General features: G+C 38.3%; 1 protein-coding gene across 2 annotated transcripts in view; it reads right to left on the minus strand.

The window, feature by feature from the left end:
• Window positions 1-2,763: 2,763 nt before the first annotated feature.
• The window catches only part of stk39.L (serine/threonine kinase 39 L homeolog), a 152,267-nt gene continuing 127,541 nt past the window's right edge, over window positions 2,764-27,489 (minus strand). For both annotated transcript variants that reach the window (XM_041576690.1, XM_041576691.1), the window contains 2 exons: window positions 6,904-6,968; window positions 2,764-3,232 (listed from right to left, as the gene is read on the minus strand). In XM_041576690.1, coding sequence (XP_041432624.1) covers window positions 3,158-3,232; window positions 6,904-6,968 — 140 coding nt within the window. In that variant the 3' untranslated portion in view covers window positions 2,764-3,157. The remainder of the gene's footprint in view (window positions 3,233-6,903; window positions 6,969-27,489) is intronic.

Genomic DNA, 27,489 nt, shown 5'->3' on the forward strand with positions numbered 1-27,489 from the left:
AAACTGTAGATAAGCATAGAAAGAACCTGCTCATCAACAAAGCACACAATAGGCAGGTGGTACTGCAATTAAAAGTTGTCAGAGATTTATGTATAGTGAGCAGTAAATCAGTACATGTATATTTGAATCTGTATCATCTGTAACAGATTCACTTATACTGTACATGTACAGAAACAGACTGGAAAACGTGGTTAGCTGGTCCACCCATTATGAACCATAAGAGGGCGACTAATTTAAGGGACCAACTGGTGCATGCACTGAGCCAACCAATCAGGAAGCAGAGGACACGGCTAAGTGGTATGTACAAATGTGGGAGGTCTGTGAACTGCAATTCAGTAACCCGTAGTGACAACTAGTGATGGGCAAATCTGTTCCGAAAAAATTTGCGAAACAGTGAAAAAATTGAATCAATGGGCGTCCAAATAATTTTGATGCTCAACAATTTTTATGTGTGGCAATTTTGACGTGGCAATTTTTTTTGTCGCAGCGGATGTTTTTGCCGGCTAATCGAAAATTTGCCACGAATCCATGCCTGCCGAATTTATTCACCCATCACTAGTGACAACCTCTTTCACCTAGAATGGGTAGCGAGTGGCAGATAAAGGATTTTATCAAATGCCCATGTGGGAAACTTTAAGTTGGTGAGACCACAAATCCTTAGATTGGGAAACACGAGTGTGACATTAGGCTTGGAAAGGGTTTCTCACCTTGTCGTGAATTATATTTCACGTGAGAGACATCAGGTTAGCCTACTCAGATTTATGGGTATTGAGAAAGGTCTCGTACCAAAGAGGGTTGGCGACAGAGAGTAGTTGAATAAATGAATTGCCTTCCCACCTGATGGTTTGAATGAAGAAAGGGAACTTTTATTATTTATTTAAGTGTTGTGTTCTATTCCCTCCTCTTTAAAAAATGATTTCTAATAATGGCATCAGCTTGCTGCATAGTAGGAGAATTGTTTTTCTTATGTGTTTTATTGTATATATGCATAAATACTTTTTACACACAAATATGAAAAATCTGGAAATGCCAAAATGAATGTTATTATGAACACATTTTTTTTTTATTCTGACAGACCTACCTTTTAAAGGAGAACTAAACCCTAAAAATAAATATGGATAAAAAATGCCATATTTTATATAGTGAACTTATTGCACCATCCTAAAGTTTCAGCTTCTCAATAGCAGCAATGATCCAGGACTTCAAACTTGTCACTCACATACATATATAGTGGGCTCTGAGTAGTTGTTGAGAAGCTAAACGTAGGGGTTGTTACAAATTATCAAGCAGAAAATGAGGTTGGTCCATAATATAAGCTGATGCTACAACATTGATTGTTAAATTCTGATACTAGTTGCACTGGTTTCTGTGCTGCCATGTGTTAATTATTTGTATTAATTACTTATATTGTGACATTTATATTCTTTGTATACTGTATATTTTAAGTGGTTTCCTAAGCTCAGTAACAGACAACAGCACAGAGCATGTGCAGTGAATCAGCAGAAAGGAAGATGAGCTAACAGGCCTTTTTAGAGACACAGATCTTTACTGCTAAAGGGCTGTGGTTGCTTTGGGCTGTTACAGGAGTCTGAAACATATTGTACAACATTTGTAGCCTGCTGCTTTAGTTAACCTTTAGTTCTCCTTTAAAGAAACAATATACCAGTTGTTTGTATGCAAAACCGTCTCTTGACTATGCCTTTTATGTTCGTCCCCCTGTCTCCTCCCCTTTATTCATGCAAATTTTCATCGAGACCGGAGCAACTGGGATTGGCGCACGGGAATTTAAAAATAATTATTGTATCTCCAGCGCATCCCTATTGTTTTTGAACCAGTGTGGGTGTGGTTGGGCAGCATGTCACCCCCTAAAATCCTGCCAGCCTAAGCCCAGGCCTTGGTGGCCTTTCCACAAATCCGGGCCTGGTGTCTCAGCTCTACTCTTACACAATACTGCAATTTAAAGGAATTTAAATGGAACATAATCTCTGCTTACAGACAGGATAAATACTTATAATTTCTAGGTCTACACAGGGATGTGCTTTTAACTGGATATATTCTAGCACCCTATCATCGTCATTTGGAGGATGCTGGGAGCCAATGTTCTCTGTACCTGAGGTGAATCCTGCAATGCCGCCCCCCCCCTTGCCAGCTTACATGTCGGGGAGACAGAAACATTAGTGCAGAGAGCGCAATTGCGCTCTCACATGCTGAAGTTTAAAAAGTGAAAATTCAGCTCTTAATGGTACCATGAGCGCCCCCCTGGAAACGTATCCGCCGCTGCCGTCTAAGGTGAGTTTTTCAACTCGCCTCATTGGCGGGGCACCCCTGCATGCACAGGCATACAAGTTATAACAGCAATGCATACAGAGAACATTGTGCATAAATGCACATATTTCAGTACACACATTAAGGATAACTTTGGTGCACAATCATGCCATGAGATTAGAGGGAGAGCTCTAGAGCTTGCAGCAGAAGTGGAGTAGCAGCTTAATAGTCACCTGTCGCAGGTCCCTGGCCAGACTTTTTTTTAAAAACCCCTGTTGCACACAATAACCCTTAACATTTATGGTGCAGCTATTACACTATTTAACAACACAATCATCAGATGTGCAATTCTTAAATATATGAAAATAAAATTCACAGTTCTCTTTACAACTAGAATTCAAGTTTGGCTAATAAATCATTTGTTTCTGAATTATATTAATTTTAAAATTATACAGAAAATAGACCATCTTGTCAATTAACGATACAATTAAAAGAGCAGATAATTTTTTTCTAATAAACAGAGAAGTAGCTATTTTTTTTTATAAAATACCCATTATAAGTAACTATAACTAAGAATTATTGACATTAGCTTTAAGTGCAACTTTACTTTTATATTTGGTTTTGTTTTGGGATTTTCAAAACTGAGTATCTTCTTGGACAGCTTTAACCCATTGAGTGCTAGCATGTTTAAAGCAAGCTGTAGAAACTACAAGGCTGGTAGTCAGCGCCATAGATTCTGTGAACTGTGGAAGGCAATTGTTAGCTCCTGCTTGTTGCCTTTTTGTGAATTTGTAGACTATGAAGGAAGTTTTGTGTTATGCTATTTTCCCTTTTTGTATAAGATGGCCTCTTCCAAAATTGTGATTCTACAGGTCAACAAATTGCTTCTAAATCAGCTGATGCTAATTTGGGCAAATCCAATCAGCTTCACTTCATCAGGAATCTCTGTCCCATCATAACCAGATGCCTACAACAAGATGAAAAATAAAAGTTTTGAAATAACTACAAAGGGATAAGTAAAATTGTAAGCAGGTTCTTGTAACAATACATAGTAAGGCTAATAGCATATAAGTAAAAGAATGTCACAATGAATAAAAAAAAAAAAATCTTGAACATTTGAATAGAAAAATCCAGCAACTATAAACTGGAAAGATTCTATAGAAGTCAACAGAATGTATATTTTAGACATGCAAGTTATTATTTCACAAATCTCAAAAGTTACATTTGCAAAAATGAAACAAATGTTTGTAAAGTTGAATGGAACAATATCATTTTCCCCCACTCATGAACTAATGTTATAAAGTTTTTCCGTTTTGAGGTGTTCTGTAAATATGCCAACTGTCAAATTACAATTCAATTTACAAAAAATGATCAATCTTTAGATTTATCATAATTCAAATTTGAGTTATTATTGTGATCCAAGTTTTATGCTGCAAACAAAACATATTTAAATTGAAGTTTCTGAAACTCAAAAAGCTTGCCACCTTAAAGCTGGTGAGTTCATACAGAATTTAAAAGGAGTTGTATTTTCAAGATTTAAACTTTTTAAATTTAAATTTAATTATAAAATGAGTAAAAATGAGAGCTAAAATGTGATTTCACGCTGTTTGCTTTTTTGAATGTTTTCGATTTTTTTTTTTCAAAAAATGGGAAACTTCTAATTTTGATAAATATGCATTAAATTTAGCTTATTTATTAATTAAAATACTCAATTTAATCATATCATGGATAAAACCGACTGAAAATCTGAATCGTACAAATCGTACAAATGTTTCTGGCTTTTTTGCATGAAAACCCCAAAAAGGTTGGATTTTTGGACTAAACTTCAAATTGGGTTAGGTGCCTCTTCCATTGACTTGTACAGGACCTCGACAGGTCTGAGATGGAAGATTTCCAAATTCTGCCTTTTTTTAGCAAGAGGGTATAATAAATATCAAGAAATTTGTGGGGGGTTTTCCATGAAAAATACGAGTTTCTGCACCAAAAAGACCGACTAGATAAATCTGAGGTTTAGTAAATAACCCCCTAACTGGTTAACAGCACAATTTTATCATGGATATTAATATTCTATTCATGTGCACCTGTTTGTTAAGTGTTTTTTGATGTTTGTTTGCTGTCTGGTATAATAATGTAGATTGAACAATAATCGCTTAAAAAAATGAGGATTATAAAAGCTAGGAAACATCGAGTGACAGCAAAGATGAGGAGACTTTGGGGGAAAACTTGCTTGATTTGTAATGCTTTACTGCCTGTGTTTTACTTATAAGAAATTGATCCACTTTTATGGTTTTTCCACTTGCTTTAAGTTTCCTGTGCAATACAGTGATTTTACTGACCTTTAGTATATCATCTATAAGAAAATATTCCAGGTTCATAGATACAGATTGAGTGGCCTTGAATAAACAATATTATTGATATACATGTCTTTATTGCTTCCAATGCTCCTTTATGGTTCTTTGTCTATTTCTCTTGTACTTTGAATGAATGACTATTGGGGGAGTATTAAAAGTTGTTTATAGTGCATTTTTAAGGAAACAGTGGTGGGGACATTTTGGTCTATTTCATAAAAAATCTGCATTCATTCAGCTGAATAAAATATAATGCATTAAAAAGATAATATCATAAATGTATTTTTTTTAAAGTATATCTTCATTTATTTTCATATATACTTCTAATTAGGGCTGAGAATGTTTTATTTCACAAACATGCAGTGATGAAACTTTAGATTGGAGGGGTCATATATGAATGCAGCCGCAAGTGTTGTTGCACTAAAATGGACGCAAATGTTGCTCTACATTCAGTTAAGGTACTTGAGTCCAAACACACTCCTTGCACTTCCTTATAGGTGTGCCAAGTGCCATTCTGCAGATCATGCCTCTTCTGGTGAATTATTGATGCTGAGGAACCCTGGAGCTACTGTCTCCCTGAATTGACGGTAATTCCATGGTTCTCACAGCAGGTGTAGGTGAGTTAGGCTAACATACTTTGATTTCCAAGTGGAGCAATCCCGACTCTGATTGTTAGCTGCAATGCTAAAATGAATTTGTGGTTTAAGGGACTACCTGACATAGTGTGGGTAAAAATAGTTATATAATTAAGTTGGTGGAAAAAACACCATCAAGTTAAACCCCTAAAATGAAACCCAGTGTCCATACATACACCCCTTCATACACTCACATAAACTATATATGCAAATACTATACTAATTGTAGATTTTAGTATCACAATATGTTATGTTATATTATGCTTGTCCAAGAGATCACCCAAGCCACTCACAGAATCAGCCCTCACAACACAATCCGGCAGAGCATTCCAGAACCATACTGTTCCCACTGTGAAAAACCACCTACACTGCTTCAAATGAAAGTTATTTTCCTCTAGTCTAAAGGGATGGCCTCTGGTACGGTAATCCTCTTTTGCTGCCCAGTTTTCCAATTTAGTCAAATCACTCTGAAAAGCGGCAGCATCCTGCATGGAATTTATAGTTCTGTACAATTAAGTATCTTCCGTAAAAATAAAAACAATACTTTCAATGCCCAACTCCAGGTCATTAATAAACAAGTGTAAAAGCAAAGGACCAAGTATAGAGCACTAGTCCAATTAGAAAATGTTCCATTTGCCACCACTCTTTGTAACCTATCTTTTAGCCAGTTCTCTATCCAAGTAAAAATACTATATTCCAGGCCAACATTGCTTAATTTAACCATTAACCTTCTGTGTGGTACTGTATCAAATGTTTTTGTAAAGTCTAAGTAGATTACATCCACTGCCATCCCAGAGTCAAGGTCCCTGCTCACCTTCTCATAAAAACAAATTAAATTAGTCTGGCAAGATCTGTTACCAATAAAACCATGCTGGCACAAACTCATAGTATTATTATTTGCAATGAAGTCATGTATCTCATCCATTAATACCCCATCGAAACATTTTCATACCACTGATGTCAGTCTAACTAGCTTATAGTTTTGAGGCTGAGAACGGGATCCTTTTTTGAATAGCGGCACACACATTAGCAATTCACCAATCTCTCAGCAGCATGCCAGCCCTCAATGAATCTTGAAAAATTAAGAGGTTTGGCAATCACAGAGCTAAGCACGATTAGTACCCAGGGATGAATACATCCGGTCCTGTTTATCTTTACATTTTCTGGTCTCTTTTAAATTGTATTACAGGAACTAAGAAGAAAGCCTTCATCAGCTGGTTCCTCATTTGTGTAGACAGACAAAAAATCATAGTTCAGAATCCCTGCTTTTTCTCTGTTCTCATCAATTAACTAACCCCCTTTGGCATTAAGGGTCCCACCCTATCTATTGCTTTTATTATTTACATATTAAAAAAATAGTTTTGGATTATTTTTACTCCTTGCTGCAATACCCATGTCAATTTAACTTTTTTATGTTTATTTTGTCCACTGCACTGCTTTATAAATTACCCTTTAGGGTCTCTTTTGTTCTCATAGTTTGGCTAGTAAGGAAAATTCAAATCATTCGATTTTTAAAAATAAAAAAAACTGTTAAATAGGCTTGTGCGATTATTGTATTTAGATGGGAAAACATGTAATCTAACGCATCCAAAACATGTTTCACAATTTTCATAATGGATCATGTACGTAACAAACACATATGCTGAGCCACTCACCAGCTTAAAAGTTAATGTTTTATATGTCAGTGGGTCATCTATCATCTTCTGCAAATTAGCTGCAACTGTAAGAGAGAAAATGACAAGTGCAAATTTAACAGACACAACCAAAATGTTTACTGAGAACATTATAACAATAACATGCTCTAAATTTTTCTGCACAAGTATAATAACTGATAAAATATTCAAAGAACACAAATAGAATTATTATGACTGATGAAATACAGTTGTCACTAATTAGATCTTTGTTTCACTACAGACTGATCAAAACAAATTAAGGGTTTAGCCCCTATAAGTGCCTCATTGTAAAATGGAACTTCCCTAATAAGCTTTGGCACTATAATTTATTTCTTCCACAGTCTCCTGATCCACTATAATGTTCTGACCAAAACAATGGTCAAACTTAAATTGGGGAGGCCCATTTATTAAAGGGCACCTTTTGCCAAAAAATATTGTCCCCAAACAAACTGGCGGGCTAATAGAGCCCCAACTCCGATTGGGGGTAACAGAAGTTTTTTTTTTTTAATTGCCTCCTGCCAGAGCTAGGCCACCCACACTAAGAGGTAGCTCCTTTGGTTGGGGATAATGTTTTTTGACAACTGTTGCACTTTAAAGGTCAAACCATATTGGTATGCTGAGCTGAACGATCCAAAAAAAAAATGAAAAATCCCTGTATATCCCTGTGATTTGTTTTCCCCCTATGTATGCTTTTATATATATTGTACTTTTATGCACTGTACAGCGCTGCGGCTCCTCAACAGCGCTTTACAAATTAAGTTGTACATACATACATACATACATACAAGTGAAATGTGCATGTGATCTTGTGTCACAGAACTCTTGGCTGATTATAACCCTAATAAAGATGTAACTAAATATTGTAGTTTCCACGTACAAACAAACTTTATTTTTTATAATTGTGGTTTTAGAATTAGAATGGTGAAAGAAAATAAAGGTAATTTAAAGATTTTCCTAATCTTTGGGGCCAGTATCAGACTGGGAAGGGGTCGGGCCCACCGGGACTGCCTTATCAGGGGCCTGCGCACATCTGTTCAGGGTCCCCCTTCTGCAGCCACCTGTTTGGGGATGACCCTCATGGGGGCAATGGCACAGCCTGGTCAGTTAAGGTGGGACCTGGGTAAAATCTTTATTTGCTCTCCTAGATACATCAAAGCCTGAAGGTCAATTTGGTGTGATTTGAAGTAAACACAAACAGCAGCTGTCCTTTGAATGGATGATACACAAATAATTTTTATACATGGACTAACCAAAGCTTGGCCCTCTAAGAAGAACCTAGAGAGTGGAAAAATGGCTGCCTGAAAAGAATACCCTCATTTTTAAAATGTTTCCTATGAATTTGCACAACAGAAATATTAAGAAATGAGTGTATATTTAGTTTTCTATATTTTTATTTTCCCAGGCTTCTATGGAGGTCACTCTGGCTAATCTTGTGCAGTTAACTTGATGAAGTAGTCACTAAGGGTCTTTTACTTACACCCTGGGCACAAAATCAGGCCTAATTTATACAGCACTTGTGTCTGGGGCATTGCTGCATCATCCACACCTTGTGCTGGATTAAAGATCCAGTGCACAGTGCAGACCGCAGTGTTGCCTGCAGTTAAGATCACCAACATGCTGTCCCAGCCCATCTACATGACCATAGAGCTGCCGATGGTAACCAGTGCTGTATTCAATGGGAACCTCTTTGAACTTCAGAATGGACTTGCGCCTATTGATGCTAAGCACAGGGCAGAGGTTTGTAACAATTTTTTGCAGTTTTTACCCTGGCCCCTGCATTGTAAATGAGCCCTACTGCCTCAATGGATGGTTGGCCACAAACTTCCTTATCAACTCTCACCAGTTTTATTAACTGTTTATAATTCTATTACAAGAAGCCAGAAAGGTGAATCACCTAGCACACTGAAGGTGTGGCATGAGTGACTTCTGCAGAAAATGTACTTCTGCAGAAAAATATTGTAGAACAAGGCTTTTATGGACAGACATTCATTTTTGCTGTTGTAAATTGCTACAATCCCAGTTAAATTGGCAAAAAAAAAAACACAACTGTGTTTTTTTCTCAATCACATCTTCTTTTTCAGTTGGTCTTCACTTTCTAAAGACATTTTTAAAACAATCTTTTTAAAACCAGACAGCTCTCAAAAGGCAGTTCTTGGCTTTTAATCATAGGGTGATTAACTCTATAGTGTCAAAAATTGCCCACCATCTTATCAATTTTGCAATCAATGTTTTTTTTTTATGTGTCTTTTACTAAAACAGCTTGAATCCTAGGCCAGCAAATACAACCAGAAAAATATCCTCAGGAAAAAATATCCCCTGCAGAGCTTATGTTCTTGAAATCTGATTGCCCTAATTTTTGTAATATGAGTAATTTAATTTCAGGACAAAATGTTCCAAGGCTGTTAGTGCTATAATTCTCTGAAAATTGCTATCCACCCTTCCCCCTTAACAATATGACTAAATAAATAAGTCTCTTGTTTACACATAAACCAGTCAGATAGAGTTGGCTAGCATTTTATAGCACAACGCTGAAAACAGCATTTCTTATGGAACTATTAGAACATTTGCATTATGAACCATATCGATAATATATCTCTTAATGACATCTCAATTTATTGCTAAATTTTAATTTGCACTTATGTTGTTTTGTAGTTGCAAAAGTAAAATGTTTATGTATAAACTTTATGTGTGTCGTTTTAAAAGAAAAACATCTCAAAGAATTAAAAGTAATGTATTCCTGTTATGCCTGCTTAAATGAAACCAACCACAAAGACTTAAGGGCTCTCACACAATGACTCCAACTGGTTTCCCTTGAGGTGTATTTATTGAGATTTCAACCATGGGAATGCATTAGTACTCTATGGGAAAAGACACAATTTTACATGTGGTTCCATTAGTACAGTCCCAATAGAGAAAACTCACAGGTTACTGACGTCCTGCAATCCTATGTGGTGGAACAAACATTGAGACCAACGTGTGGAACCTTAGTTAAAGGTACTATTATTCTAGTTTACCTAGCCTCTGTCCTAAAATGTAAATATTTCACAATTAACAAATCAATACTTGACAAGAACAGGCAGACCATTTTCCATTTGGCATGATCATTTGAGTTTGGCATTTGGATTTCAATACAAATGGAAATTCTTAAAGTACATGCGTAGGCATAAACTAGTCACAGTTTTCCATGTAACCTGCGTCCCATTAGAGACCAGATAGAAACATATCAGAAGACTTACAGGGAAGGAGGTGAAAATCAAGCATAACATTTTTCCTAAGTCCCTGAGAGGCAGTGGCCCATCTGATTAAAGAGCATCCTCCAATTAGAATTCTGTTAGCTCCGTAAGCACCACTTGCATCTGTAATTTTGAGATGCCTACTTAGGAGAGCTTGGGTCAGCAAAAGAGTCAGCTTTCAGTGCATGTGTGCACACAACGATTTTCAACATCACCTAAAGTTGCTGAAGCCTTGCATAAAGTGAAGTGACATCCAGCAACTACTGCACAATCTATCCTCCAATGAGAATTATGTCTGCTCACTTTGAACTTTACCAGGCCCGGATTTGTGGTGAGGCCACAAAGGCCCAAGCCTTGGATGGCAAGTTTTAAGGGGAGGAGTGCCGCCCAGCCACAACCTAAGGAGCACTGATTATGCATACTCCTATAGGCATAATCCCCCAGTGCTCCAGCACATGCACATGCTTGTGACTGCGCGCGGGGAGGGGGGTGCACGCTCGCAAGGGCGCCGGGTGCTAGGACCCATCTGCCTATGGGCACCTAAGCCCAAAATCTAATTTTATATGTTCAGTTATACACTGAGGAGTATTATTGACTATATCATTATATTAGGGGTATTCACATTTATGAAAATATGATTTACTGCATAATAACACTTTATCTATTTTTCAATCCCAGTAGGGGTTTGCACGGGGCAGGTCAGTGTTATAGATTGATATAGTGGATACACATACATAGTTATTACACGCCTGAATATCAGGTTATATAGACACATGTCAGGTTTGAATAAATACATGTCCTCGTATTTGGTATGGTACTGACCCATTAGTGCATACTAATCAATAATGAGTATAGTTATGACAAGCACATTCTTCCATGTCCTGGCAATATATTACTGATGGTGGGCGAGCACCTGGGCTATAACGACACTGAGCGGTAGAGAGATGGATTATATGACGGTTATTAGAAAGTTTTACACAGAACCATTGTGTTGTTATCTGGTTTAAGATACTAGTTTAGTGACATCAAATTGCAAATGTAGAGGGAACCCCTGAACAGTCCTTCCACTCTTTTCAATCTTATATATTTTTCGTAACAAGTAACAACATTGTAACCATTATGGCAACAAATTGGGAAGTGATATTTAATGTTACTGAATATTTGGTTTTAATTGTTTTTAATATCCTATTAGTGGGTGGGTTTAATTATACTGTAATTTACTTTTGTGTAATGATTTTATAATTATTATGTTGTCTGGGATATGTATATTTGTCGTGCTTTAATGATGAGGTGGACACGTCATCTTTAATTGGCCAAGAACCTGTTTTCCCGCCAATCTAGGTATTTAAAGCATTTGTGTGTTAATATTTGTTACTTTGAAAAAGACCTCGGATGAGGTCGAAACGTTAGACTCTTGCAATAAATTTTCTATAATTTTCATAAGCCCTGTGAGTGCGGATCTTATTTGTGCATATGGAGATCGAAACTATTGATACTGCACCCAGGCATTTGTAACCACTTATCGAGAGTGCTGGCTTCTTGGAGGACTATATATATATATATATATATATATATATATATATATATATATATATATATATATATATATATATATATATATATATATATATATATATATAATATATATATATATATATATATATATATATAATGGAATGTGATTCTTAGCATGCAGTTTTCTTAGGATCCCAAGTATGTTACTTTAAGAAGGTGGTGGCAGAGCATGAACCATTTTAAAAATGTATTTTTGTTCCACACACCAACCTAGATAAACGGGGTAGCCTTGGTGGTTCCATATGGGTTTCCATATGGGTTACATGTTGTATTATATAAGACCCTGAGAGATAAATAAATATCCCCTGCAATTATAAGCAATGAGGAATGGAAGGGTCCACTGAGCTTTCTTGGATAGTTACATACCCCAAAGCGTATACAACATAAACACAGATTCTACAGACTATAGAGTTTTTAAAGAGTTTTCAGAAACCCTTTTCTAATTTTTGTCCCATTGCATCTGTTAGATTTGGTGAGGTTTCCATGTTCCATAATGCCAGAAAATGAGTAACCTGAAGATATTTTCATTGCAGTTTACATTTGAGTGAGCCACCATGTTTTCATATCCAGACAAAAGAGTTGCCCCAAAAAACACAGAAAATATGAATTTGGAGCACATAACAACATCTACAATCTGATTTGTTTAAGATGCCTGGCTGGTATATAACATGCCGCAGACAAATCAAATTTAACATGATAATGACATGTCAGAAAGTAGTGACACAGTAAGGGCTCTACTGGATAAGGCCCTGCCAGAGAAATCTGTTCATATCTCCCCAGACGTAAATTAATATTGTCAGTCAAATATATGCTATTAGGGAAATTCTGATTTTCAACTCAGGCAAGCTGGAAAGGCCCAGGGGAGAATATAATATGAAACCTGTGGGATGAAAAGTACATTGATTATAATCTGTGAGGACATAAACTAATTGGCAAGGAATGTATCAAATGTAAAGCAGCTGCACAGAATGAAATGTCTTCTTAAAGGGAAACTATACCTCCAGAATTAATTCTTACCAATAGATAATCTATGAAAATACATCTGTGATGTTAGGGTCTCTTGACAGTATAATGGTTACTCACCAATCTAAGGAAGTGGCCCAGGTGCATCACCCTGAGCCCTCAGCACAGGGAGGCGGACAAACCGATGAACCGATATGGAGCAGGCACTCAAATGAAGGCAGACTTCCACCAAACAAATGTTCAAAAGTAAAAGAATTTACTGTGTCCACAGCCTGACGCGTTTCGTGTCCCAAACACTTAATCATAGGCCTTTGATTAAGTTTTGGGACACATGAACCCAGTGTATAGTTTATGTGCCATATGTTAGGAAATGTAGGGGGGAAGCCGGGTACCCTAGAAAAAAATGTACGATCTTTTGCAGCCTATCACCCTGAAAAATGAAAAGTTGCCAGCGTTTTTTTGGGACTTAGAAAAATTTTCAACTGTTTCTAGAGGAAGTCCTATCTACTCTATTGCACTTCGCCTGATCTGAAGTTGTGAAGGCAAGTCTGGCGCAAGAGTTAACGTTCAGTAAAATCCGCATCTTAGTGAATTTGCATAGTTACGTCCCTTCGCCAGAGTGCAACTTCGCCAGGTGTAAGGAAGCGAATTACCGCTAGAGTCTATCTCCTTCGCTAGCGAAGTTACACCTGCGCCAGTTAGTAAATCGGCTAAGTAACGAAATGGCGTCACGCTGGCAAATTTTCACTAACGTTAGTCCCTTCGCCCTTTAGTAAATCTGCCCCAAAGTGAGAAGACAATTGCTTGCTGCCCAACAATATACATACTGTAAATACATTGCAGTTCTACTAATTGCTATTAATAGGAAATTACTATTCTGATTTCTGATACAAATAAAATAGCAGACAAGTCATCCTCCTGGATTTTATTTCCAGGAAGTTGAAGACCACACCCAGTTATACCCATGGCTTTGTTACACCACTGGTCCCCCCAATCAACTTCCAAATGCTCTGGTAAAATCTGTGAGTTTTTCTAAATCTGTGGGAAGCAAGAGACTGGGGTACCACTGTGAATGATCAGGAGATACCCTTTTTCAAATTTGAGTGCGGCTGCTTGGGATTGCATATATATATATATATATATATATATATATATATATATATATATATATATATATATATATATACAGTATACATTCAGTATAAAAAGGTAAGATTGACGCTTTAAATTAAGTTCTGAGAGAAAAAAACTTGGCGACTGTAAGGAACAAATACATTTCAAGAAAACCTTTTATAAGACAACCTAATATAAGTACTTGTAATGTAAAATCAATATTATTTAATACAATTTTTACTTTTGGCTTTGTAACGATTAGAACAATTTCAGTTTAAATGGAGCGTTCTAATCCAAGCATGAAATCATTTGGAAGAGTTTTATTGAAAGCCTGAACAGAAAAGAATTACATATTGTTTGCCTTGCATGAGTCAACCAGTCAAACTGTGAGTGACGTTTATAGCCTTGCAAGGAAGGCAAACATAAAGCTGCTAATAAATGATATACCTTTATATGATGGCTAAAAAGATGATACAGCAGATACATAAACAGACATGTTTTCCAATGCCAGATGTAATTTTTAAATGGATGTTTTTAGGAATGATTAATACAAAAACTCTATTATTTTTTTATTTCAAAACTCTTTTTAATCTGCATTTAATATAAGTATCTGTATCTTCTGGAACAATAAGCTCGCTTAGGCTCAGAGCCACGTCAGGCCAGCCACGCGCCCTAGGAAACCTGGCCGGTCGCTCCCACATGTGCAAATTGGCGCTCGTGCTGCATTCATGAAATGGAGCAACAACAGCCGGGAAGAAAGTGGACCAGACATGGGGTAGACGACAGACAAGGTACGTGCCTGGCTCCCCCCAGCTTTGCGCCCTAGGCACGTGCCTACTCTGATTACCACTAGTTCTGGCCCTGCTTAGGTTGTTTCTTTGCTGTCTCTAATTGCAGCAGATCTATCTTGTTTTTTTCCTGCCATAGATTCCATGATTTCAAATGCTGAGCTGGTAATGCCACTTTTCGATCTTTAATGTAATGGATGGGGGATGGCGTGGGTGAAATCAGGGGATGGAGCTGGTGATGTCAGAAAATAGGTTGTTGACATTTAGGAGGCAAGTCTTTGACATCAGGGGCAACTTCTGAAGCAAAAGCCAAATTCAGTCAGGGGAGAGTCCTGTGCTGGTGTTAAAACCAGACTGTCTGGATTGCATCCCTCCACAACAGCACAGATTTTCATAGGCTTATTATTTATGTGCCCAGGCTGTCAGCAATCATAGACCCAATACTAAAAAAAGCCTACCATTACTAAAGTGAGCTTCCAAGGGACTATCCAATTTATGAGATCAAAAAATCCCCATGCATTTGAACTGCTTGATATTTGCTTATACAGGTATGGGACCTGTTATTCAGAATGCACAGGACGTGGATTTTTTCAAGATAAAGGGTCTTTCTATAATTTGAATCTCAATTACTAACATTCAAATTTTGATTATTTCCATTCATCTCTAAAAAGTTGTGGTTTTTAAAAAATTTTTTAAAAAATCTCTAAAAAAAATCGAATTTCGAATTTTTTTTGGCTACTTCGACAATCGAATGGGCTACTTCAACCTTCGAATCCAACGATTCGAACTAAAAATCGTTCGACTATTCGACCATTCGATAGTCGAAGTACTGTCTCTTTTTTAGAAAAAACTTCGACCCCCTAGTTCGCCACCTTAAAGCTACCGAAGTCAATGTTAGCCTATGGGGAAGGTCCCCATAGGCTTTGCTAGCTTTTTTTGGTCGAACAAAAATCGTTCAATCGATGGATTAAAATCCTTCGAATCAAACGATTTTTCGTTCGATCAAACGAATAGCGCTAAATCCTTTGACTTTGATATTCAAAGTCGAAGGATTTACTTTCGACAGTCAAATATCAAGGGTTAATTAAGCCCTCGATATTCAACCTTAAGTAAATTTGCCCCTAAGTGTAAAAACCACGAAAGCCTGTAGAAGCCCCCAGGGCTCAGTATTGGGTCCACTTTTATTTAACTTGTTCATTAATGACTTAGGGGAGGGTGTTGTAAGTAATGTATCAGTGTTTGCAGATGACACAAAATTATCCAGCCCAATTAATTCCATCCAGGATGTGGCATCCTTGCAACATGATCTTGACAAACTGGCAATCTGGGCAGCTAAGTGGCAGATGAGATTCAATGTTGATAAATGTAAAGTCATGCACCTGGGATGTAAAAATATCCAAGCCACTTATACCCTTAATGGGACTGCACTAGGCAAATCCATTATGGAAAAGGACCTTGGAGTCCTTGTAGATGATAAACTTGGCTGTAGCAAGCAATGCCAGTCAGCAGCATCAAGGGCAAATAAGGTCTTGAGCTGTATTAAAAGGGGCATAGAGTCACGGGAGGAGGGGGTCATTTTTCCATTGTATAGAGCACTTGTAAGGCCCCATCTAGAATATGCCGTACAGTTTTGGTCTCCATCACTCAAACAGGACATTATTGTATTAGAGAGGGTACAGAGAAGGGCAACTAAGCTGGTAAAAGGTATTGAAAATCTTAGCTATGAGGAAAGACTGGCCAAATTGGAGATGTTCACGCTGGAGAAGAGGCGCTTAAGGGGTGATATGATGACTATGTATAAATATATAAGGGGATCATATAACAATCTCTCTAATGCTTTATTTACCAGTAGGTCTTTCCAGCTGACACAAGGTCACCCATTCCGTTTAGAAGAAAAGAGTTTCCGCCTAAATATTCGGAAGGGGTTTTTTACAGTGAGAGCTGTGAAGATGTGGAATTCTCTCCCTGAATCAGTTGTACAGGCTGATACATTAGATAGCTTTAAGAAGGGATTGGATGGCTTTTTAGCAAGTAGGGGAATACAGGGTTATGGGAAATAGCTCATAGTCCAAGTTGATCCAGGGACTAGTCCGATTGCCATTTTGGAGTCAGGAAGGAATTTTTCCCCCTCTAAGGCAAATTGGAGAGGCTTCAGATGGGTTTTTTTTGCCTTCCTCTGGATCAACTAGCAGATAGGTAGTTAAAAAAAAAAAAAAGGTTGAACTCGATGGACCTGTGTCTTTTTTCAACCTTACTTACTATGTTACTTACTATGTAAGTCAATGGGAGCTGACTGATCTTTTTGTCCCTCTCTAAATCCAGACTTTTAGAATTTTTCGTAGTTTTTTTTCGCTAGGAATTGTCCAGAAAACTCATTTAGAAGGTTTTTGAGATATTTGTATTTTTTAGCGCAGAGTTCAGCGTAATTTATCATTCATACTTTTTTATTCTGATTTTATAATAAATCTAAAGACATTCATAGTTATAGGAGGATATTTACCAAAACTCGCATTTATCTAATTATATTTTATTAAAACAAAGTTGAGCTAACTCCCATCCATGGGGCACATTTACTAAGGGACAAAGTGACCAACGCTGGCCAGTGTGACGTAATTTCGTTACTTCGCCGATTTACTGCGCAGGTGTCACTTTGCTAGCGAAGGAGATAGACACTAGCGTTGTTTTGCACTCTAACGCCAGGCGAATTTTCTTTCTGGCGAACGGACGTAACTCCGCAAATTCACCAAGATGCGGATTTTACTGACTGTTACCTCATTTGCCAGACTTGCCTTCGCCAGCTCAAACCAGACGAAGTGCAATGGAGTGCATAGGACTTCCTCAATTTTTTCTAAGTCCCAAAAAACGCTGGCGTATTTTCCTGTTTTGTGATAGCCTGCAAAGGTCTGTAAAAAATTTTTTAGGTAACCGGGTTCCCCCCTTCATTTTCTAACATATTGAACATAAACTATACATTGGGCTCATGTGTAGGGCATTATAACATGTCTATTTTATTTATTTATTTTTATTATATATGTAACTTTATAATTTCTTGCCCTATGCAAATTAGGCAACGATCTTCACTTTGATTGCAGAAGTAACGCTAGAGAAAATTTGCCAGCGTTCGGCGCCCTGGACACAACTTCGCACTTTAGTGAACTGGTGTAGTCAGAGCCAATTTACACCTGGCGAAGTGTTGCGATGGCTGCGAATTGGCAATTATAATATATCAGATTATTGGAAGAAAACCAGCGCATATCACAATGTCAAGAAACTTCTTTAGGGAGATCTGCCAACAGGTTTTAGCTGGAGTATTTCCAGATTTGGATTTTTAGCATCTTTGGGGTATAATAAAACTAATATTTTTGAGGTTTAAAATTTGAGGTTTAATAAATAGGCCCTGTAGAGTTTGTGAGATCAGTCGTGGTTTCAAAAACTGTGAAAATGAGACTGTTGATCAATAGGTCTAGAAAAAACTCATTAACATTAAACCCAATAGGATTGTTATGCTTCCAAAAGCATCAAATACAATTACAATGTACTAGTTCTATTACTATTACTAATACTGATACTATTATTACAGAGAAAAAGTAATTTATTTTGAATTATTTAATTAAAATTGAGTCTATGGGAAATGGCCTTCCCATAATTCAAAAATTTCTGTATAATGGTTTTCCGGATAATGGATCCCATACCTGTATAATGGATTTTTTTAAGAAGCCCATGCCCGAAGCCCGCTATATAATAATTGATCACTGAGCAAAAAACCCAAACAATGGCTAACAAAGGCCCCAGTAAATGATCTTTCTATAGCACTGCCTTCATTTACCAAATTAACAATTTTAATGATTTGCTGAATACCTTTATTTTCCTTTTTATACATAAACGTTTTTATGACTGTAAATCTATTCAGCAAGACTAATCATATATTATAAAAGCAGCAATCTATTCCTCAAAACTGAAGGTGCTTTGCCTATGACTACATATCGTGGCTACGAAACGCGTCAGGACGATGTTTGCTTTTAACCTGTTGAAATAAAATTCTTTGTTTTAAACTTCTGGGTGGACATGGAGTGCTCGCCGACTTCTGTTCAATTGCAACTTACCTCAAGCTACGGGTTCGGGGCAATGCACCCGGGCCACCCTCTTCATCTGGTGAGTGCGATCTCCCCTGCTTATTACCCTCAGTATTGATAGGAATAGCTGACCCAAGAGCGGGACCCGGGGTTTACACACACCCGGGTCACTGTATCTATCGGGTGAGCTTTAGGACTTTTCCGTCTCAGGGTTAACTGCTTGTATTTAAATACAAATATTTTATTTGGCAAAGCCTTATCACACTCTAGCGGTAACCCTTTGACGGCCGTTTAACACGTCTTTGACACGCTGAACTGAGCAAAACCTTTCTTTTCTCCTATTTCTTGAAACTGACACATGAAAAAGAAATCCGAATGTCACCTCAATGTGGCTGCACTGAAAATCAGAATATAAAGTAGCAAATACAGTACAACAAATGACAGCATGAAACAATATTGGTCAAATGTGTTACTCAACTAGCAGCAGCAGCAGCATATTGATTAGAAACCTCAAATCAGGAAAGTGTGATGTGTGATGGCAAGCAAAAATCATCTTAAAAGTGATGAAACAATAAAACTGTTTGAATACTGGAAATGCTGTTGATTTTTATAGAAACTTGATAACTTTTACCTGCTGAATTTTTTTATTAAAATTTTTGAGATATTTGTATTATTCATGAATATTATTCTGATTTCTTGCATGAATTGTATATACTTTACAACAGCGGATCTAAGTCTGAAAGTTCAAGCTAACACATGAGGGGTCATTTATGCTGGCAAGTGCAGTTCTGCAAATGCAAATCTCCTTGCAATTGAACGTAAAACCCCATTCATTAAAGGTACTTTCTTCAACATGCACAAATCAAAACTGAGTCCACATGGATATATGAGTGGCAGTACTATTACATGATAATACAGATCAACAAACGTGGTCATTTATATACAGTGACATGTTTAGCTGGTATTCACATTGCTGTAGCAATATCTCTTACAGTATGTAGCTTTTTAGAGGACCTGCCATACTTCATTCACACAACAAAGTTTAGTGCAGTGTCCATCCAATATGGATCCAGCAGCTGACTGCTACACCACTTTCTGGAGAAACACCCCTAACATGGTTCAGACTCGCATACCCCCTGTCCCCTGATGATGGGACCAAGGTGCTGCCTTTTGGGGCAAATATGAAGACTTTTTCATCAAGTATTTCTATTACAAATTCTCACTTGTGCCGGCCTTTAAAACAGAATAATCGAAGGACTATTATAGTATTAAAACTTTACAACATAGACACATAGCAAGAGATATTTTCCCCCAGAGGACACCCTTTTAGACTAAAGGAAGATAACTTTCAGTTAAAGCAGCATAGGTGGGGCAGAGAGGTTGTGGAATGCCCTGTAGGATGATGATGTTGTGCAGATTCTATTAATGCCTCTGAGAGTGGCTTTGATGACTTCTTATACAAGCATACTATCCAAGGCTATTGCGATACTAAAATCTAGTGTTAAAACATTGGATCACTCATGGGACTTATAAATAAGTGAAACAATTTATTGGTGGTTATCAATGTTTTAGTCCCAGCAAGAATACCCTTTTCAAGACCCCCCAGTCCTCTTACTGGAACCGAAATGTTGATAACCACCAATAAATAACTTCACTTACTGTATGGATACACATGGTGATTAGGGTGGTCGTTATGCAGCAATCACTTGAATGTGCTAGTTAAAGTTTCCAAGTAACAACTTTGAGACAAGAACTTGCACGATTACTGCAGAGGGGAAAAGGGGGCAATTGATATTTATTTGAGCACAGCAGAGTTGCAAAACAGTTCTCTTTCATTTCGAAAACATGATAGTCACATTTTGATATTGTACCAGGGTAGTGCATTACATTGGGGTTATATTTTTATAGTGGAAATGTGGAACAGATGAAAGGTTAATAGAACCAGGGAAAGGAAAGCCACAATACTTTTTTGCCAACCCTTATGTATAAAGGAATTAAAAATAAATATTTTTTTTAAAAATTATGTTAATTCCTTTTCTTCCCAAAATAACACAGATTTTTATATGAATAAAGAAAGGGGATTGATCCTTCTGGACAGCAAGGGTATAATATGCATATTAATACTGCTTCTGAAAAGTTCTGTTTCATGTATAAAAGTGATCAAAGGAAATGACTGAGCCTCTGTTGCGCACCCCTGCTTTAATTGTAGGAGAGTGTTGAGGGATTACATCAATCACATCTTTTATGCCCTTGTTCCAAAAACACAGATCTAGAAAAAAAATCGGACTTGCCAGGCGGAGATGATAAACATAACCAAAAACAAGGTCAGTCAATATGAGGCTAACAAATCCAATTAGTACTCCAATGAAACTTGGTAATTGCTGTGTTTGTTGTAGTAGACATGCCGTTCCCACACAGATTACAAAGTACCAATAAAAAGAAACATTTTTATTCAACTTAGTTTCCCTTAGGCATACAGCATGGGTACAAAAATAAATCCCTTTTTAGTATCTGCCATGAAGCCTGCCTCAGCTCAATTCATTCAAGACAGTCAATTATGTGATATTCTACTGATCATCCTCAGACAAAGCATCTACTACTTGGGTGTGTATTTGAAAATAAGGACATTTCTGTGCACTTCACAAATCTATGTCCTCATATTTTTTCCATAAACAGGGACATACAAATGCAATAGAGATAGAGTTATAGATACTGTTACAACAGGTATAACATTCTGCTAGTATTGTTTGTGATACCAACAGATATTGAAGATTCCCTAGCACATAGTATCTTGCCAAGAGCCAGTGGTCTAAGAGGGGTCATATAAATATATATTGCATATAAATATACATACACGCTGCCTCTCCTCTGCATGCTTGCAGGAACTTGAGGATCCCTATGTCAGCACATTCAATTTCAAGTTTCTATACTGTTCCCTAGGGATTAATAGAGAAAGGGGCTTTCTCTACCAAACGTAACAGGTTTTCCAGTACAGGTATGGGAACAATTATCCAGAATGCTCGGGACCTGGGGCTTTCCGGATAACGGGTCTTTCCGTAATTTGGATCTTCATACATTAAGTCTTCTAGAAAATCATGTAAACATTAAATCAACCCAATGGGCTGGTTTTGCTTCCAATAAGGATTAATTATATCTTAGTTGGGATCAAGTACAAGCTACTGTTTTATTATTACAGAGAAAAAGGAAATCATTTTTAAAAATTTGGATTATTTCATTATAATGGAGCCTATGGGAGACAGCCTTTCCGTAAGACGGAACTGTCTCGATAACCGATTTCCGGATAATGGATCCCATACCTGTATTAGTAAACTCATGCTTAAAGCAAACTCAAGACTATAGGGGGTCATGTATGACTGCAGTCATGCTATAATAGACACAATTGTGTTAGTGTATTGATGTGAAATAATTCAGGTGCTTGCATTCAAATACTCTTGCTTTTTTGTATATTTTGACCAAGCACCATTGTGCCCATCCTGCCTTTTTTTGCAGAAACACATACAATTGTGCCTATGGATGCTCCCCATAATCCCATTGATAATATGAAATGTATTCCTTTAGTAGATAATAGGAATTTGTATACCTGGTTTTAATCCAACATTTGCATTAAGCTGATTCATTTGGGTCCCCATGAGGAATATGTTAAGAAGCAGTACTGTATATAGGACAAATATATGTAATTCAGAGCAACTTGCATTTAGTGTTATTGGTTTTATTGTTCAGTATTAGAATACTGGAAGCAAGTTGTCAATTGACATCTATGAGATACACAAGGGACAGTCTTTGTCTGCCATATTTATATCCTTTTGCGAACTACTAGGAAAACTTAGACTTTCTGAGGTTTGGTCAATTTGAACACAACACAAAGACTGAGAACGGCTCTTTCATTTTCTTGCAGTTGCGGAAAATGTGGTGTTCTAAACCTTCACTAATAACTCTATATTTCCCATTAGATTTAGAATTCCATTATTTAACTGAATTGAACCACATATAATGCTCAGCAGGATTCCCCATCACAGTGCAGCAAACAGCAACAAGTGATAACCCTTTTAATACTCTGAGTCAAGCAGAACCAAATATAAAATATTGCAATCCAGTTTAATAAAACTGGCACCAGGAGGCCACTTAGCAAACATCCTCAATTCTTTCTTTTATGTGAACTTCCACTGCTAGAGTTAGAATGCCATAAATCACAAAGCATTAACACTTAACATATAAAAAGCAAAACTGTTTTATCTGTCTAACACACTAGATAATGTTAATGGATTCTATAATTGCTAATTCTGCCATTTGGATTTTCTCAGAAGTTGTAATATTTCTGCACTAGAGATGTCGCGAACTGTTCGCCGGCGAACTTGTTCGCGCGAACATCGGGTGTTCGCGCTCGCCGGAAGTTCGCGAACGTCGCTGGCGCTTTTTTTTGCCCTCTCACCCCAGACCAGCAGGTACATGGCAGCCAATCAGGAAGCTCTCCCCTGGACCACTCCCCTTCCCTATAAAAACCGAAGCCCTGCAGCGTTTTTTCACTCTGCCTGTGTGTGCTGAAGAGATAGTGTAGGGAGAGAGCTGCTGCCTGTTAGTGATTTCAGGGACAGTTGAAAGTTTGCTGGCTAGTAATCGTTTTGATACTGCTCTGTTATTGGAGGGACAGAAGTCTGCAGGGGTTTGAGGGACATTTAAGCTTAGGTAGCTTTGCTGGCTAGTAATCTACCTTCTACTGCAGTGCTCTGTATGTAGCTGCAGTGGGCAGCTGTCCTGCTTCTGATCTCATCTGCTGACTGCTGCAATAACAGTAGTCCTTGTAAGGACTGCTTTTATTTATTTTTTTGTTGTTTTACTACTACTACTACTATAAGAGCCCAGTGCTATTAGTCTAGCAGTGTTGGGGAGTGGGACTGGTGTGCTAATCTGCTGCTCCTAGTAGTTCAGCAGCACCAACTTTAATTTTTTTTTTTAATATTCATTTTTTTTTTATTTTACTTTTTTTTATTTTACTACCGCTGTAGTAGTGTATAAGTTGACCTTTTAGGCATTATTTGCCCTGTAGGCATTATTTGCACACTGTTTTCTTCAACCCGCCATCGAGCTGTGTGACCTTGTTCACATTCTGTCTAAATATCCATAATATTACCGTCTCCAGAAAAAACACCGGAGTCACTTTTTTCAAGCAGCCATAATATATTTTACGTAATCCGTATCCACCGCTGTAGTAGTGTATACGTTGGCCTTGTAGGCATTATTTGCACACTGTTTTCTTCAACCCGCCATCGAGCTGTGTGACCTTGTTCCCATTCTGTCTAAATATCCATAATATTACCGTCTCCAGAAAAAACACCGGAGTCACTTTTTTCAAGCAGCATTCATATATTTTACGTAATCCGTATCCACCGCTGTAGTAGTGTATACGTTGGCCTTGTAGGCATTATTTGCACACTGTTTTCTTCAACCCGCCATCGAGCTGTGTGACCTTGTTCACATTCTGTCTAAATATCCATAATATTACCGTCTCCAGAAAAAACACCGGAGTCACTTTTTTCAAGCAGCATTCATATATTTTACGTAATCCGTATCCACCGCTGTAGTAGTGTATACGTTGGCCTTGTAGGCATTATTTGCACACTGTTTTCTTCAACCCGCCATCGAGCTGTGTGACCTTGTTCACATTCTGTCTAAATATCCATAATATTACCGTCTCCAGAAAAAACACCGGAGTCACTTTTTTCAAGCAGCATTCATATATTTTACGTAATCCGTATCCACCGCTGTAGTAGTGTATACGTTGGCCTTGTAGGCATTATTTGCACACTGTTTTCTTCAACCCGCCATCGAGCTGTGTGACCTTGTTCCCATTCTGTCTAAATATCCATAATATTACCGTCTCCAGAAAAAACACCGGAGTCACTTTTTTCAAGCAGCATTCATATATTTTACGTAATCCGTATCCACCGCTGTAGTAGTGAATACGTTGGCCTTGTAGGCATTATTTGCACACTGTTTTCTTCAACCCGCCATCGAGCTGTGTGACCTTGTTCACATTCTGTCTAAATATCCATAATATTACCGTCTCCAGAAAAAACACCGGAGTCACTTTTTTCAAGCAGCATTCATATATTTTACGTAATCCGTATCCACCGCTGTAGTAGTGTATACGTTGGCCTTGTAGGCATTATTTGCACACTGTTTTCTTCAACCCGCCATCGAGCTGTGTGACCTTGTTCACATTCTGTCTAAATATCCATAATATTACCGTCTCCAGAAAAAACACCGGAGTCACTTTTTTCAAGCAGCATTCATATATTTTACGTAATCCGTATCCACCGCTGTAGTAGTGTATACGTTGGCCTTGTAGGCATTATTTGCACACTGTTTTCTTCAACCCGCCATCGAGCTGTGTGACCTTGTTCACATTCTGTCTAAATATCCATAATATTACCGTCTCCAGAAAAAACACCGGAGTCACTTTTTTCAAGCAGCATTCATATATTTTACGTAATCCGTATCCACCGCTGTAGTAGTGTATACGTTGGCCTTGTAGGCATTATTTGCACACTGTTTTCTTCAACCCGCCATCGAGCTGTGTGACCTTGTTCCCATTCTGTCTAAATATCCATAATATTACCGTCTCCAGAAAAAACACCGGAGTCACTTTTTTCAAGCAGCATTCATATATTTTACGTAATCCGTATCCACCGCTGTAGTAGTGTATACGTTGGCCTTGTAGGCATTATTTGCACACTGTTTTCTTCAACCCGCCATCGAGCTGTGTGACCTTGTTCACATTTTGTCTAAATATTGATAATATTATCGTCTCTAGAAAAACCACTTGAGTTACTTTTTTTCAAGCAGCATTCATATATTTTACGTAATCCGTATCCACCGCTGTAGTAGTGTATACGTTGACCTTGTAGGCATTATTTGCACACTGTTTTCTTCAACCCGCCATCGAGCTGTGTGACCTTGTTCCCATTCTGTCTAAATATCCATAATATTACCGTCTCCAGAAAAAACACCGGAGTCACTTTTTTCAAGCAGCATTCATATATTTTACGTAATCCGTATCCACCGCTGTAGTAGTGTATACGTTGGCCTTGTAGGCATTATTTGCACACTGTTTTCTTCAACCCGCCATCGAGCTGTGTGACCTTGTTCACATTTTGTCTAAATATTGATAATATTATCGTCTCTAGAAAAACCACTTGAGTTACTTTTTTTCAAGCAGCATTCATATATTTTACGTAATCCGTATCCACCGCTGTAGTAGTGTATACGTTGACTTTGTAGGCATTATTTGCACAGTGTTTTCTTCAACCCGCCATCTAGCTGTGTGTATTATCGTTTCCAGAAAAACCAACTGAGTTTTTGTTGTTGTTGTTGTTTTTTTAAAAATAATGCCAGGCAAAGGCAGGCCGCCACGCAGAGGCCGTGCTAGGGGCCGTGCTGCTATGCAATCCTGTGGCCCTAGCAAATTGCCCAGTTTTAAAAAGCCAATGACCCTGAACTCCCAAAATGCTGAAGAGGTAGTTGACTGGCTTACACAGCACACCCCATCCTCTACCGTTTCTAACTTTACCACAACATCCTCCTCATCCTCCACTGCTATGGCCACCCCACGTAACACTTCCTCCACCACCGGTGCCCCTTCTTCACTGGGGTCAGAGGAGTTATTTTCCAATGAGTTTCTTGAACTGAGTAATGCGCAACCATTATTGCCAGAAGAAGATGAAGGAGATGAGGACCTTACACCAGATTTAATTCTGGCAGAGAACACGATAGAGATGGACATAATGAGTGATGAGGAGGAGGTCCCCGCTGCTGCTTCCTTCTGTGATGTGTCAGAAGAAATTGATGCATCTGAGGAGAATGATGATGAGGAGATTGATGTTTTGTGGGTGCCTAGTAGAAGAGAGCAAGAGGAGGTAGTTCAGATGGAGAGACGGAGAGTCAGAGAGGCAGTAGGAGAATAAGACTTAGAAGAAGCAGGGAGGACAGCCCGCAGGGATCAGCAGGGCAACAACATGTATCGGCACCTGTGTTCAGCCGGCCAACGCACCCGCCATTGCCGCCAATACCGCCAACTCCGCCAACTTCTACTGTTACCGCCAGATCGCACACTTCCAAAAAGTCAGCAGTGTGGGATTTTTTTAATGTGTGTGCCTCTGACAAAAGCATTGTAATTTGCAATGAGTGCAGTCAGAAACTGAGCCTTGGTAAGCCCAACAGCCACATAGGTACAACTTCTATGCGAAGGCACATGAGCGGCAAGCACAAAGCACTTTGGGAGCAACACCTCAAAGGCAACAGGCAAACTAAAAGCCACACTCCTTCTGGTCCAGCATCTTACTGCTCTACCTCTGCTCTCCTTGACCCGTCTGAACCACCCTCCACTCCGCCTTCCACCTTGACCACCTGTTCCCATTCCCAGTCATCTGCCACCAGCCAAGTTTCTGTGAAGGCCATGTTTGAGCGTAAGAAGCCAATGTCTGACTGTCACCCCCTTGCCCGGCGTCTGACAGCTGGCTTGTCTGCACTCTTAGCCCGCCAGCTTTTACCATACCAGCTGGTGGACTCTGAGGCCTTCCGCAAATTTGTAGCAATTGGGACACCGCAGTGGAAGGTACCCAGCCGCAATTTTTTTTCTAAAAAGGGAATACCACACCTGTACCAACATGTGCAGAGCCAAGTTACCGCATCTCTGTCACTTAGTGTTGGGCCAAAGGTCCATATGACTACTGACGCATGGTCCTCCAAGCATGGTCAGGGCAGGTATGTCACCTACACTGCCCACTGGGTGAACTTGGTAATGGC

This window comes from Xenopus laevis, chromosome 9_10L (genome assembly GCF_017654675.1).
Source record: "Xenopus laevis strain J_2021 chromosome 9_10L, Xenopus_laevis_v10.1, whole genome shotgun sequence".
Taxonomy (NCBI): domain Eukaryota; kingdom Metazoa; phylum Chordata; class Amphibia; order Anura; family Pipidae; genus Xenopus; species Xenopus laevis.